The sequence below is a fragment of the Leuresthes tenuis genome, unplaced genomic scaffold (genome assembly GCF_036924035.1).
Source record: "Leuresthes tenuis unplaced genomic scaffold, fLeuTen1.0.hap1 SCAF_5, whole genome shotgun sequence".
Lineage (NCBI taxonomy): Eukaryota > Metazoa > Chordata > Actinopteri > Atheriniformes > Atherinopsidae > Leuresthes > Leuresthes tenuis.
In genome coordinates, this window is record NW_027325359.1 from 30037061 (window position 1) to 30051488 (window position 14428).

Genomic DNA, 14428 nt, shown 5'->3' on the forward strand with positions numbered 1-14428 from the left:
GTGGAGAATTTCTACAGCACGTTGTAATTTAAAAAATAATCTCTCCCGAAGCTTCGGACACAATTTGTTGCTGCGTCCACAAATGCAGGTTAAAGCTCTGCAAAGCAAAGAAAAATATAAATGATAAAAATGAATAACAACCCAAATGCTTTTGTCTCCTTTCAAAATGTACTGAAGTGAAAAGGAAAACCGTCCCATAGACCGATGAATGATAATCATAAAAAGTAACTATAAAAAGGTGGTTGTACCGTTTGTGTTGTTCCTTTCGAAGGGGATGATGCAGTCCACATCAGAATAACAACGAGTATCGCTGGGATCACTTTCAGAGCAATTTGACGAACAATGAAACACTGACAGCCAATTAAAATACAGCCAGGATCACATTCCCTCTGTGGTGCTGAGGACAGCGCCCCTCGAGGACCAGAGTTTGACATCTTAGATCGTGCTTCACACGGTTTCTCTGGTATCACCCATATTCAGTTAAGTTTATTCTTTATGACCAAGATATCATCAAACTGATGTTAAACCTTCGTTAACAGAGTAGGAGATTCTCCTAACTTCTTCATAAACTTTCACACACTTCTGGTTTCCTCATTTACTCAGTACAGCAACAGCAGGCTATCAAAATCCATTTTGGGCCCCGGGCAGAGTTGCCCTGTGCATGCATGGCATCACCATTTACAGCACACAGTCGCTCATGAGTGTGGATGCTCACGTTATCGCTTTCGTTCTGAGTGTTTACGGCCCGTTAAAGACGTGTTCCTGTCCCAACTTCTTTTGAAACTTGTTGTTATAGTTTGTCAAAACGTAATAACTTTAGCCAGTTTAACATTCAATAGGATGTCTTTTTTGCAGTTTATGTGATTTTTGGGTCTGGAGTCGTTGCAGAGGGTTCAGGTCAGAGACAATAAAGTAATTACCACGGTTCATCTCAGTTTGCGTTACTCCTGCATGAGCAGATGTGTGTTAGGACAGAACGTTAAGTTCAGGAAATCTCCACTGCACAAATAAAATAAACATTTTGCTAAGTGTGGGGAAAAAGCTATTATATGTCAGCCTCACCCTTATTTCCCCACATATAATCGAGGGGATGGACTCCAACACAAACAATGTGGCAGAGTCACTAGTTAAAGTTCAGCCAGTTTAAGATTCTCCCTCTGGGAATATTATGTTTTCAAGTAATAACAGGGATTGGAAACTCATTTTAGCAGCACTCCATTGGTTAATACCTTTAAGAAAAACAAAGGAAAGTCCTTCCAATTCTGAGTTACACCACGCTGAGCACTGAAGGGGCTGAACTGACCTTTGGTTCTGGGCTGGCTTTGGCCTTGGATCACGGCGTCGTCTTCTTTTGTTGGTCTGACAAGGCAGGAAGCTTCCAGAGTATCAACGGCCATCTCTGTGTCCTCAAGATCTCTGTTCTGACCTTTATCAGGCTGCTCTGACTGCAAGCCGGATGCCCCATCTGTAATAAAACAACAGTGTATGGGCATTAAATCCTGACTCATCTTGAACTGATGCTATTCTATGTTTCAGGAATATTAACACAGACATATTTCATGCATACTGTCTCAACAGAAAGCTACAACGTTTCAGCAAATTCTCTTTAAAGTTGCTCTTCTACAACTGATGTTAAAGTGTAAACACATCCCAGGTACTTCAAATTAAGCTATACACACTCTATACAATAAAAGTGACAAAAATTAACCCAGTACCTGCTTTAGAATATGACACATGCTGGTTAAACAACTGTAAAAAAAACAAAAAAAACAAAAAACACTATCTACCTTCCCAGCCATGCTGATCTTCATTCACATACAAACACCAACAAATCACATGTTTATGTGTACTCACAGAGTAACGAAGCCAAAAATATACAGAATCTTTCCAGAGGTGATTCCACTTGATCACAGCAAAGAAATGAAAATATGTTGGCATCACTTGTGGCATCAGATAAGCGCGACTGTTTAATCATTCAACTTTTCCTAAATGTGCTCACTGTCGGCGTTTAATTTACAGGACATTTAGGAGAAACGAGACACCAAACCCAGAGGAAAGGACAGAGAAGACCCGCTAGCAGAGCCCATGAGGAAGCTGGAAGAAAGAACTGACGAGATTCACTTCAATTCTGTTCAGGTTGGCTGGACTCTTGAACTGTTTCTCAGGAGCTGAACAGTGTTCAGTCACACTTACGCTTTTGCATGAGGCCCATTCTTACTTTTCTGCCAATATAAAGCTTCTCTTCATTATTTACCTGCACTTTAAGCCACAAACACAAGGCAAGCTGTGTAGCTCCTTAGAATTAGCTTAAGACTGAACTTCTCCAGATCCAATAGAAAGTGTTAATTGTTATCAAAAGCTGTGATCCTGAACATGACTCGTGTGGGTGATGTTAGGTCAACTTAGCATAGAGGTGGTAGAAAGGATTTGCTTTTAATTTTGTTGAAATGTTACAACTGAATTATGAAAATACCCCGAATGCAAATTGGCAGATTGTTTTTCCAAGCGTTTTAAGAATTATTCAAAAATCGTGATTCAACTGATTGGCAACAAACGACAACGCAGATAAATTATGTAATCAAACTGATTTATTTCTGAATATATTTACAGCTTCTAAATATCATAAATTAAGCATCTTTACAGAGTTAATCAATGAGGAAAACAAAGAAGGCTGAAAAGCTGCATTGAGAATGAATATAAACAACTAAAAAACATAAACAGTACAGCCAACAAAGTGTATCTGTGCAAAAAAAAGCTGCTATCGGGCTGCTTATCTCCTGAACAAAGACTAGGAGGTACATGAGAGAGATCTGGAGAGGGGCGCAGAGGTGGGGAGGCCTCCTCCTGAAACAGAGGGAACCACAGACAGACCACAGACATGTGGACACAGGTTACTGTCAAAAGGGGCCTGAGAGGAAGGGAGGCTGTTGCTGCCGATACATCACAGAAAGCAAATAAATTCAGGGACCGCTGAGATGGCTGGATATTCGGTGTTAAAGAGGTTAGGGACCAGCACAACACAACATGAGTTAGAGAGGTTATCCCTGAAGCGAAAACCATGGACAGATTGTGTTAAAAATTAACTGAAAGGTGCTATGTGTGCTAAACTTTAAACTGTGTATAATCTCACAAGCTTAACCATTTACTGTCGACAAAACTCGGGAGAAGACCTAACCCAATAATGAGCATCCCGCAAATTAGCCTTTTCTGTCCATCCAAAGCCTAATTAAACTGTATGTTTAGCTTAGCTCATCAGTCGTTCTCCAAACTGAGAGCACTCTGACAGCTGTCCGTTGCAGGTAAGGCACTAACTGCGTAGAGAATACGTTACCCGACCCCACTAGATTAAAAAGAAAAAATGTCCCAATAATTCTACATGTTAGCAGTAAGAATGATTGGATATGCTAATCAGCACTAAACACGAAGAGTATCAGACACTGGTGGTAGTGTCACAACTTTTGCAAGAATTTCTCAATGAAACAAAATTTTGGATAAATACAAAGTTTGACCAGATAATGATACTATTTAAAATCAGAAAATCCCCTGAGGAAGTTTTTCACTAAATTTACAGCAATTCAATAGCTGTAGGGATATTTCTCGAAAAAAGGAGCAGCAGGAAAGATTTAAGTCGTCAAACATCGTCACTAGTCTTCCCCCGAATAAAATTAAATAGGTTTCATGGTTGTATACCTAGTGATCCTAATACCCACACAGCTACCATGACCATGTTTAGTTTAGTCTCACAGCATCACACAGTAATGGCAGCTACCTCCTGGAATCATTGAAAAGCACAGTATTCTATTCTATTTACCAACACAGTGCTACACATAACACCTTTAATTTCTACAGCATGCCACGCAGGGGCACGTGCTGCTTAGTGATTAGTTAATCGGGGTTAGGATTAAAAAAAAAAAAAAAGGTAGGCGGAGCTATAAAGGCGGCCAATGCAAAAGCAACATAACAAGATCTTTATGACCAAAGCTGGCCAATCGTCACCTTCCTCGCTGGCAGGAATCAGCCAATCAGAGGGTGCAGCATTGGAAACTTGAAACAGACTGAACAAAATGAAGTGAACAAGACAGAAGAAATAAAATAAATAAGATGTGAGTGGAAGAGCGAAAATGGAAGACGGAAAGAAAATGTACGAATAACAATTATAGGAAGACGCGACTACAAAATGTAACCAAGCAGCGCTTAAATCAATTTAGCCAACAAAATATATCACTGAGTGGATTACAGATTACAAAAGAAATGCAGTGAAATGCTTTAAAATAAAAATAAAAAAACGAAAAAAAACAAAGCAAACAATGTTTTAACGGAGTCAAAAAGAATAAACAGTCTTCTTGGCGTTTGCTTTCATTGGTGTGGAATGACTATAGATAAGGCTCACTGTTGGCATTAAAACAAAAGGCTTCGAGCATTTTACTCTGAATAAATTTCACAAAACAAAAACCATAAATAATGAGCATTCAATACATAAAGTCACATGACTTGTAACAACCATCATAAAGTTAATACTGAAACTTATTATATTCGAGGAAAAAAAACAACACTGTTTTGGCATTTCCATTGCACATCTCTGTCGTGCAAAACGCAGCAGGCGAGTCAGTGTAACTTCTCTCACATCATCATCACTGACATCATTTTAGTTCACCGTGAAGACACCACACAGTCCACATGGCGTGTTCCAGGTTACTTTGCAGCAACAAAACAGAACTTTTCATGCATTTCAAAACCTATTGGAGAGCAAAACTGGAAGGCTGTAACATTTTTATGATAATCCATCATAAATGGAGCGCCAAGACCTCAACGCTGAACTGTGTGTTCAGCGTCTGGGGTCACAGCAGCCTGGAACAAGCCTGTGTGGGTCAGAAATTAAATCAGAAACACCAGGAGAATCTGAAAGTGAGAAAACAAGGTACCAGGGAGCTGCTCGTAACCAGCAGCGTCAGGAAGGGCTCGATAAACTATACGTTCACAGTACCTATGTGATGGTGCGCTTAACCTTGACTTTTAGAATGAGGTTTCGGTTGTAAATAAAGGTGAAACTGAGCCACAAAAACAATCGAAGCGATTAAAGTATAGCAGCTATTAAAGCTGCTTGATTGAATACTTTTTGTTTTAACAATACTAAAGCAAAAAAAAACAAAAAAACACTTAGAATATAGGAAGTACAGTTATTTTTTTGGCATTAACCCTTTTTGGGCAGTTCAAAAGGAAAAAGAAAAAAATCAATCTGGGTGCCCATGAGGCCCAAACCAGAACCTTGTGAGTCCCCTTCCTACGAGAGCTGGTGGCCGAAGGTCTGCTGCGGGGCCAGCTGGGGTTCCTGGTACATCTGTCCCAACACCTCATGCATCATGCAGAGCAGAGGACAGCCCAGGCTCAGCAGCTCATACAGAAACATATAGTCCTGTGAGTAGCTCCTGACGTGGGACCCCACAGCTGTGACAGACTCACACACACTTCCAAACAGCCGTCCTGGCAACACACACACAGCCCGACTAGCACGCCTCGGCCAGCTCAGGCCTCGCCTAAGCAAGGAAACCAGGGTACCTGGGGACTGGATCTGGATGCTGCCTGTGGTGGCGCAGATCCCGCTGTCCAGCGCTGAGGTTTTGGCATTGGTTTGGTCTTCCTACAAAAACCAGGATAAAAAAGAAAGAAAATGACAAATAATCTTATTTATGCTCTACAGACAGGGGCAGACTTTCATAATCAGTCATTTTAATGAAAACACTTGTCATAAAAAACACATTCTGCATTTGACAACTAACTGCAGAGCCACAAGAGACACATCATTCTCACAAATACACCGATGATATGTCATATATTTAAAGACAAAATCATTCTATATCAATCCTCCAAATCATGTCTTACAACCCACTAAAGTGTGTTTCTCCACAGAACCACAGCCCTCTGCTCGTATTTCCCTTGTTTCTTTCTTTGTTGCTGTGTTCAGGATGTTTTTGGCTGCAATGTTTGGGTAGAGGATGTGTCAGTATCAGCCAACATTACATTTTGTTGCAATTAGTACAACTTGCTGTCTCATTCCTTCTGCCCGTTGTCTGCATTGACATCGGAATTAGTTTTGTCTGATTTATGCAAATCTCAGTGTGCAGGTGCCGAGCTCCGATTGGGTAAAACTCCAAGAGCTCTCAGAGGATTGTCTACGGAGGAAAAGCTCTCCTATGAAGACCTGGGATGATGACAGCGACTCACTCATCTGCCTCTCCTCCCAACCAGACACACCGTTTGTCACAAGTAATATTCAAACACAACTTTATACAGTCATGAGTTTGTAGGGGTGGGCGGCCATGTTGCTTTCAGTCATTTTCTCTTGTTTTGTTAGACCAGGGAGGTAAGTGATTGTCTTTTCTTTTGCTTTGTTTAGGTCATTTTCCTTGCTGACATAGATAGCTTTGTTATGTTTATTGTTTTGAACCTTGGCCCATCCCAAAGTTTATCTTTTAACTCAAATTAGATGAACCTTCGTGTTTTTTCCCTGGTTGGCAGTTATTTTGGTGTGTGGGGGGAGTAAATATGGATTTTTATCTGGATACCTTTGTGGCATCTCCCACAAGTTAGAAAAGTGCAGAAAAGCCCTGCAGGTTAACCCTTGTGTCTAACCTTTATGATATTCCAGTGTCTTGTGCCTGAAAAGCAGAATTTAAGCAAACTGTTTGTGAAGTGCTGCTTGACAAGAGTGCATTACCCTCAACTTCTATTGCTACGAAGTCATTTTTCTGTCATAACTTTGACACTAATCCTCACAAGTGCCTGGCAGCACTGAGGGAAAGACTGATACAAGATACAAGACATCTGCAGAATTTCTTACCATTCTCCTCCTGAACCTGCCCAGGTGAGAGCTGCTTTGGCGTTGGGCATAATGCATCTTACAGTAGAATTTTGCTGTGAGGGACAAAAAAAAGACGCATCCAGTCAGCTGAAGCTAACACATTTCAAAGTAGGAAGGATATCTCTTGAACAAAAAGGTTGATTGACTTACAGATACTCCGAGTTATAATCAAAGGATCAGTAGTTACAGTGAAATCAAACATACCCTCCTGTGAGTCAAATGTGTGTCCTCCCAGGCGGAGGGTGCAGTTGCAGATGTCACAACGGAAACACTCCCGATGGAAGAAATAGCCCTCAGCGCTGAGTCTCTCCATCACGTACACCCGCTTGGTGCAAAAGTGGCAGATGTCACTGCCGCCGAGCCCAGGAGGGAATTCCCTACGCGCCACACACTGAAGGGAAGAATACCGGGAGAGTAAGAGATTTCATGTAAAGCTTTCCTGGCATGTTTTAAGGGCCATTTGCCTCCAGAAGAATGCTGAGAAAAGAACAAATAAACAACAAAAACACACAGAACATATCTGATGTGCGAATACAAAGCTGGATTTTGACTGCAGGAACCTTTTCCACAAACTGATCTTTCAGGGGTCTTTAATTTCCAAAAGAGGAACCAGGAGCCAAACACAGAACTTGGGGACAAAAACACTAGTTCCTGAGTGCTTAATAAAATGCATACATACATTTATGCATAAATGCATAAACATCTGCTTCAAAGCAGTTAAACTCAAAGCCACAATTATTAAACAGCCAAAACTTCATAGAAAAGTGTTAAATTAACAGTTTGAATTAGTACAACTGAAGCGCACATTGGCCGTAGTTAACCAGCGCTCCACAACCCCATTTATCTGTTATTCGGGATGCACCGATTCGATATTTGTATCGGTACCGATATTGAAGAAAATTATAAAATCGGGTATCGGTGACAATGGGCCGATCCATATCGGCCGATCTCTCTTTCCCTCTCTCTTTCCTCTTTGTTCAGATGCTTTTGTAATGGATGTTTAATTCCCCATTTTCACTAAACTATATAAAGAGCTGATTGCTATTTATTTTGAAAGTCTACCAACCAAGCTCGTGAAGCTATTGTTTTTTTCCTCAATTTCAGCTCCTTTATTATTTAGTATTTATTTTGTTTTACATTGGACTTTGATTCCCTAATTGCACAGACTGAACCAGTTACACTTGTTCATATTTTTATAGTTAAGATTGTTTTACTGGTGCACAATTATTAAATAAATAAGTAATTCAGTACATTCATATCCGTTTATTTGTTGTTTTTTTTTTTAAATAGGAAAGAAATGTTTAAGTCAAGTCTGATGTTGCCTTGCACAAAAGAATGATCCCAGTCTTTTCCACACAATGAAATTTACCGTCTCGCTACTATAATTTAGCGCTGTATTTCTTTATCGGATCGGTATCGGCCGATACTAAACCTCAGATATCAATATCGGAGGTGATATTCTACCCTTTACAGCAGATGTCAGAGGAAATAAAGAAGACCCAGAGCCGAAATTATCTTTTAACTCCCCAAATAAAACACTGTGGCATTTATATTGATGTATTTTTTGGTTAAAATGTTACATCTCGTTACATCGTCAAAATCTGTGTGGAAAAGTTCATTTCAAATTTAAATAAAAATCATTTCCAGTTACTGTATCAAATTCATTTTTAACTGCCAGTAAAAGAGCAAAAAGAACCCCTCCCGAAATCTTGTGCTGTTCCTTTAGGTTACAAATGAACTCCTTAAGTGTAAAGATTTTCCTTTTAATGGAAAATAAGTCCACAAGACGTTAGTCTGGAATTCATATCCTGACACTTTTATGAGCCTCAAGCTCACTTTGGGCATTTCACATTTCCAGAATAAGGTATATGTACATTTTCATTTCCTTCAGATTTGTCCAGTTACATCACTGATACGCAGTGATAATCTGTAAGGAACTTCTTGTTTTTAATAACTGCACTTTACATCAAACCATGAAACATCAAACATTTACCCGAGTTGTTTTTGTGCTGATGTGCGACTCAAAAGCAAGACGGAATAAAATGGGACAGACAAAACAAGAACAATGATGTCACAAGGTGGTTACATAAAACACTGGTCTCTCAGATTTATACCGCCGACATCCCTCAGAGCTTCAGATGTATGTATGTTTGCTGATTAAAGGTTTTGTTGTGCACACAACGGTTCCCTGAGACATGAACAACGAGCCTAAAATGGCGTTTATGTCTGATAACCGGGTGGGAGGTCAAGGCAAGTATGATCCATCTGCACTGCAATTAAGCAGTGGGTGAAGTTAGCAGTAATGTTATATACAGACACACAGAAGCTACTAAAATACAGTCACAACCAGCGCTCTTAATGTCTTTCCTGTTCGTCTGCAGCGAGGAACCACACCACCTTTCAGCCAGAGAGCTGAAATCTGACAAGTCCAATAATGTCGTCAAACCTGGGTTAAGCACACGTCACGTTATACACAGCAATCTTCTTAGAAATGATGCTGGTAGTTTCACATGCAAGCCGCTTTACGGTTTGGGGTTAGAACCTCTCTTAAGCGTCCACATGCGTCTTACCGGCGCCGCTTTGGGCCTGTGGTCCGTCTCATAGAGGATGGCCAGCATCTGAGCTTTAGCATCTATGGCTGACGATACCTTTCCAACTGTACGCTAACGTTAGTGACAGGCGCAAAAGAAAAAGAAGAGGAAGGAGTTGGGAATCAAGTAAGACAGATGACAAAGAAGAAAATGCACTGAGGTATTGACTTGTACCTCTTTACTGTAACTAGGAGCTCCAGTGGGACAACTCTCAGAGCGAACAACTGGTTTGGGGCCAGTTCTTCTTGGGCTTTCAGAATCCCTGCTCTCTGTGCTCTGAATAAACACCAGAATGAATATCGCTCGTATGATGAGTCACAGTTTACAGGTGATCATTTTACTGATTTTACTGTAGTTACATCGTGTTTTAAGGCTGGAGCATGTTAAATCAGAGGCGGTCTTTTTCATATGAGGCTTACAAATCTATCACACGAATATGGATGGTTTCAATTTGCACAATCAGTACTTTTTTGTCTGATAATATTTACAATAATGAAAGGCTGCTTCTTATATTTTTACTATATACTAACAGATCCCAGAAAGATCTGCTGCACAAAGCTGATTGTTTTGGACTCTGGGTGAATTTAGACTACTTTACAAACTGAAAACCTGACAAACCGACCAACAAAGCCATTCTGCTCCTAGGAAATGCTCACCTAGAACTGATTAAATTCAGCTGAATAAGAAGCAAAGATATCCCTGCAACATATAATCACAGGTCAGCGCAGAGCGATGGTTTAATAACACTAAACTAAAATAGTTTCTAGGCGTGTTGCAACATAACCTTACTTGAGAATAAGAAACATTGTTACATCTGACAGGTTAAACCTTTAGCTTTTATACGAATTCATTGACATTGATGTTTATCAAAATTTGTCTGCAAGTTTGGTTTACAGTTGAAATTTTAGGTTTGTAGGTGCAGCTATTATGTGCTTGATAAAGGCATCTTTCAACTATATCAAATTTAGTGCTTTTATATATAAAACAAAATTATTTTATACATACAAACTCTGTTTTCCATCTCCTACATTTTTACAGACAAGCAGCTTAATGATGAATGGTTAGAAACAGAATGGATATAATATTTAGATGATTGAATAATGCAGAGGCCTGTTACCTGGTTGTGATCATTTTTAGCTAATTCCCTATCATCAAATGCCCCCCGAGCAGTTTTGTTGACCCTCTCTTTCTCATTTTCCACATTTCTCCAGGAACTCTCTTTTATCCTCTCAAGATCACAGTTAGTGGGGATCTTCAGACTCTCATCCACACAAGGTGAAGAAATGGGAGATGTTTTGCAGCTGGATGAGGAGAATTGTTCTGTTTTTCCAGAGTCAGCATAAGACAGTGGAGTGGAAGAGTGAGTCTGTGGTTTGTTCTCATCTCCAGCAGAGTGGAGGGGAACAGAGGAGAAACCGGACTGGACTGCAGGGTCAGAGACAGGGTGGACCGCAGGGTAGGAGCTTTTAGATAAAGACAAAGGAGGAGCAGGAGGAGGTGGAGATGAGGAGGGAGAAGAAGAGGAAGAAAATTCCACCTAAAGAGGAGCCAGACAAATGTTAGAGGATGAAACCGAATCTTAAATCAAAGGCTTAGTGACTCAATAACAAGGTGTGAAAAGGGTCCAAACTTATCAAGAAACCTGCACAGTATATAAGACATAATAATCCTTTTTAAGCTCTACAGGTTAGATATGCTATACCATCTATTGTAGGAATTTATCCACTGCAGGATGAGTTAAGAACCAATAACACTCCTTGATACAGTATTAAGTGATGAATAAAACAATCTAATCGAATCATCTGCAGTAAAATTGCACAGGACTCTAAAGGAGAGATTAGTCTTTTCTGTACTTTTTAGCCAGTTAACTATTTAATAAATAATCAGAGATTTTCATGAGCGCAGCTGGTGAGAGTTAATAAAATGAATAAATCTACACATTAAAGCTGTTAAAGAACATGCATCACTGTTGTAAAGCTCCAATTTTCCTCTGAAAGTTATAATAAAGCTTATTGCCTTTTCCTCTTCACTGAATATTTAATCTCTCTCAGAACAAGGGTGCGCCAACAGGTCAAAACAATCAGCTATAAAGACATAGTTCAGAGACACAAAAATAAAGCTAAACGTGAGGATTGCTTCGTCCTGTAATGAGCAATATATCTGATAAATGTAGACTTGGTTCTCTTCCATTTGAGGGGCTCTTTTTCCCCCATAATCAAATTAAACGCATAAGCAGGTCGGTTAATTATGATTTCTGGATTAGCATACTATCCACATCATCCAAACTCTTTCTGCATAAAAAGCAGAAACAGCTCATTCAAACGCAGCCAAATAGCAAATAAACCTCCAAGATGATTAAATATCAGAAAGCTAATTTAGATCATTTCTATGCAACTGAATGTGTCAAACAAAAGCAAAACACATCACAAATCAGGGCCGAGCAATTGACTTCTTTAGTCGTTATAAGTAATATTCTCTCTTTATCAACACACCCATCAGCCCCTCATTTTAAAAAGCGGTTACCATCATCATGCAGCAACATTAACAGTGAAACTGCAGAGATACACAACCTGCGACACAGAGAGAGGAGCAGATGGTTTGTTGGACCCATGAAACATGGAGGAGAGGAGCACAGCTTTCTCCTGTATACTCTTCTTTGCAAACTCTCTAGATGACAACCTCTGGTTTTTACTCTAAAGGGAAAGGGGGAAGTGATTAAGGTTGGAGAAAACAAGATAAGAACTGTGCTGAAACGATGTTCAGGAGTGGGATGAAATTCACCTGCTGCACAGACTCCTCTGACCTCTCAGAAGACTGATCAGACAGAGCAGAAACAGAGAAACGACTGGTTTGGGGGTCAGGAGAGGTGCATTCTGGGTCAGCGACACTAGGGCTAAGAGAGCGAGGAGAACTTAAAGGGCTCTTAGAGTGGGAGGGTGATGGAGAGTGACAGGGGAAGCTGGTTTTCTGAGCAACAGCACTGGGATTCTCCAGTAACCGAAGGTAAACAGAAGGCTGGAAAGCAGAGGAGGAGAGGAGAAGCAAGAGGAAACAACAAAGCGTGAGTTTATACTCCACATTTTGTGTGAAGGTGTTTTAAAAACAGAGGAACTACTCTAACAGATAAGAATACCTGCCACTTGGGGCGAGGAGGAGGCAGACGAGGAAGAGAGCGGGTGTCTTTGGGTTTGGCAAAACGGGGGTTTTCCCTCTCTTCCTCTTCTTCCTCATCCGAGAGAGGAGGTGGGGTGGAGGAAGGGGAAACAGGAGGAGAAAAGAAGGGACTGGATGGGTCCCCAGACTGTTGCAAGGGTGGGATGATAAAAGAAGGGGAAGGAAAGGAAAGGAAATATCTTCATTTTCTAGAATAAGGAACCCTGTAAGTCATATTTTAAGAAATTACAAGTAAAAGAAAATGCATTATCACAAAGAAAAGTGTCAGATAATTTCCCCTTGGTCAAAAAAAGATAAAAACAGACAGAAGAAAAAGCTCCATCTCAACGACCAGCTATTGCCCTATTCAAATGCTCTGGTTCTTACCTTGGAGCGGATCTTTACTGTCGAGGAGTTCTCCTCAAATTTGGCCAGCAGTTGAGTCGCCATGGAGCGGACCTTGTTTGCACGCAGCTCCCCATCTTCACCAGCAGGAGGCGCACTGTGGCAGGACAACTGTGGAGAATACAGGACACAGACAGGATTACACAGGGAACGAATGGTGGTGAGAGCATGGTGTAATCAGTTTAAAACTGTCATCACAGAACCAAGGGTCACATATATTTTCATCAGACTGAAAAATAGTTAAAGGACTTTTGATTTGATGCAGAACCTACCTCTGAGAGGTAACTGCTGCCCTTCCTCCGTCTCTTGTTGACAGAATCGTCTTCCAGTTTCTTGTCATCCTGTGACAGTGGATGTAACAACACACATCCAGTCACACAGACTTTAAATCTGACATTTTCTATCCGAATTAACTTTTTTTACAAATCAAACTCCACTGCACAAGGAAAATAAATAGACTATCGAACATGCCGATGCAAATAAATGCATCAGACGACCGATGCTGTAAGCTGATTACATCAAGATATGAAGAATCTCTCTGATCACGGTGCAGACTAACAGCTGGGATCGATGATTCAAATGAACAACAGTGTTTTACAGATAAATCCTTGATTTGTGTTTGCTTCAGTTCATCTAATCTAAAGCCAAAATGTGAGTGAGTGAACAGTGTTTGTGATGAATGGAGAGGCCAGGAAGAAAAAGACGAGAATATACTTTGATTAAATGAATGCTATAAATTGGCTGAGTTGTACTTTACCCTGGGTGTCCTTTTACGGGGCTGAGGCGGGTTCTCCAGTTTGTGGTTGGTTTTAGATGGATGTTTCTCACCATTTTCATCTGCTTCTTTGGAAACTAGAAGATTTAAGCATAGAAAGAGCAGGGGTAAATAAAGATTATGTATTCAGTTTTAGGAAATTCAATTAAATCGGTTTAATTTCATGAGATATATAAAAATTGCAGTGCAAGACATATTTGGAATGAAAGCCCCATTAATTAGATTTCTCAGTTTTTGTTACAAAACAAATTTTAATAACATTGTTGGAAACCAACTTTTTTTCACTTTAGGGGCTTTTTTTTTCCTAAAAAGCTCTGAAAAGATTTTCCTCAGAGATCAGAATTGCAGAATAATGCTACTTCAGAAATGTGAAGTTTGATCTCTTTTGCTGTTGCTTGTTACTATCAACAATAACATATTTCATCATCACTTATATAATTCCCTTATTAATGAAATTAGCTAACAATGTTGTACAAATACTTAGTATTTATGCAGTGGCGTGCACAGACTTTTTTAAGGGAAGGGGCGAAAAAAAAAAAAAAAAAAAAGGCACTTATAGCTTGTCCTCACCACTGCAGAGGGCACTTTAGCACGCGTTTTCTCTCCCGAGAGGGCACTTTAGCACGCGTTTTGGCTCTTGAGAGA

General features: G+C 40.1%; 1 protein-coding gene across 5 annotated transcripts in view; it reads right to left on the minus strand.

Annotated features, from left to right (window-relative positions):
* mical2b (microtubule associated monooxygenase, calponin and LIM domain containing 2b) overlaps positions 1 to 14428 on the minus strand; it is a 56969-nt gene that overhangs the window by 9070 nt on the left and 33471 nt on the right. For 2 of the 5 annotated variants that reach the window (XM_072386607.1, XM_072386606.1), the window contains exons 14-20: positions 13766 to 13860; positions 13281 to 13349; positions 12991 to 13119; positions 7064 to 7250; positions 6839 to 6912; positions 5557 to 5638; positions 1304 to 1465 (exon numbers count right to left, since the gene is read on the minus strand). In XM_072386607.1, coding sequence (XP_072242708.1) covers positions 1304 to 1465; positions 5557 to 5638; positions 6839 to 6912; positions 7064 to 7250; positions 12991 to 13119; positions 13281 to 13349; positions 13766 to 13860 — 798 coding nt within the window. Of the gene's footprint in view, positions 1 to 1303; positions 1466 to 2612; positions 2845 to 5186; positions 5639 to 6838; positions 6913 to 7063; positions 7251 to 9429; positions 9523 to 9624; positions 9707 to 10547; positions 10988 to 12020; positions 12144 to 12231; positions 12466 to 12583; positions 12752 to 12990; positions 13120 to 13280; positions 13350 to 13765; positions 13861 to 14428 lie in introns of those variants that run through there. The other 3 variants (XM_072386610.1, XM_072386609.1, XM_072386608.1) reach the window with 3 other exon arrangements.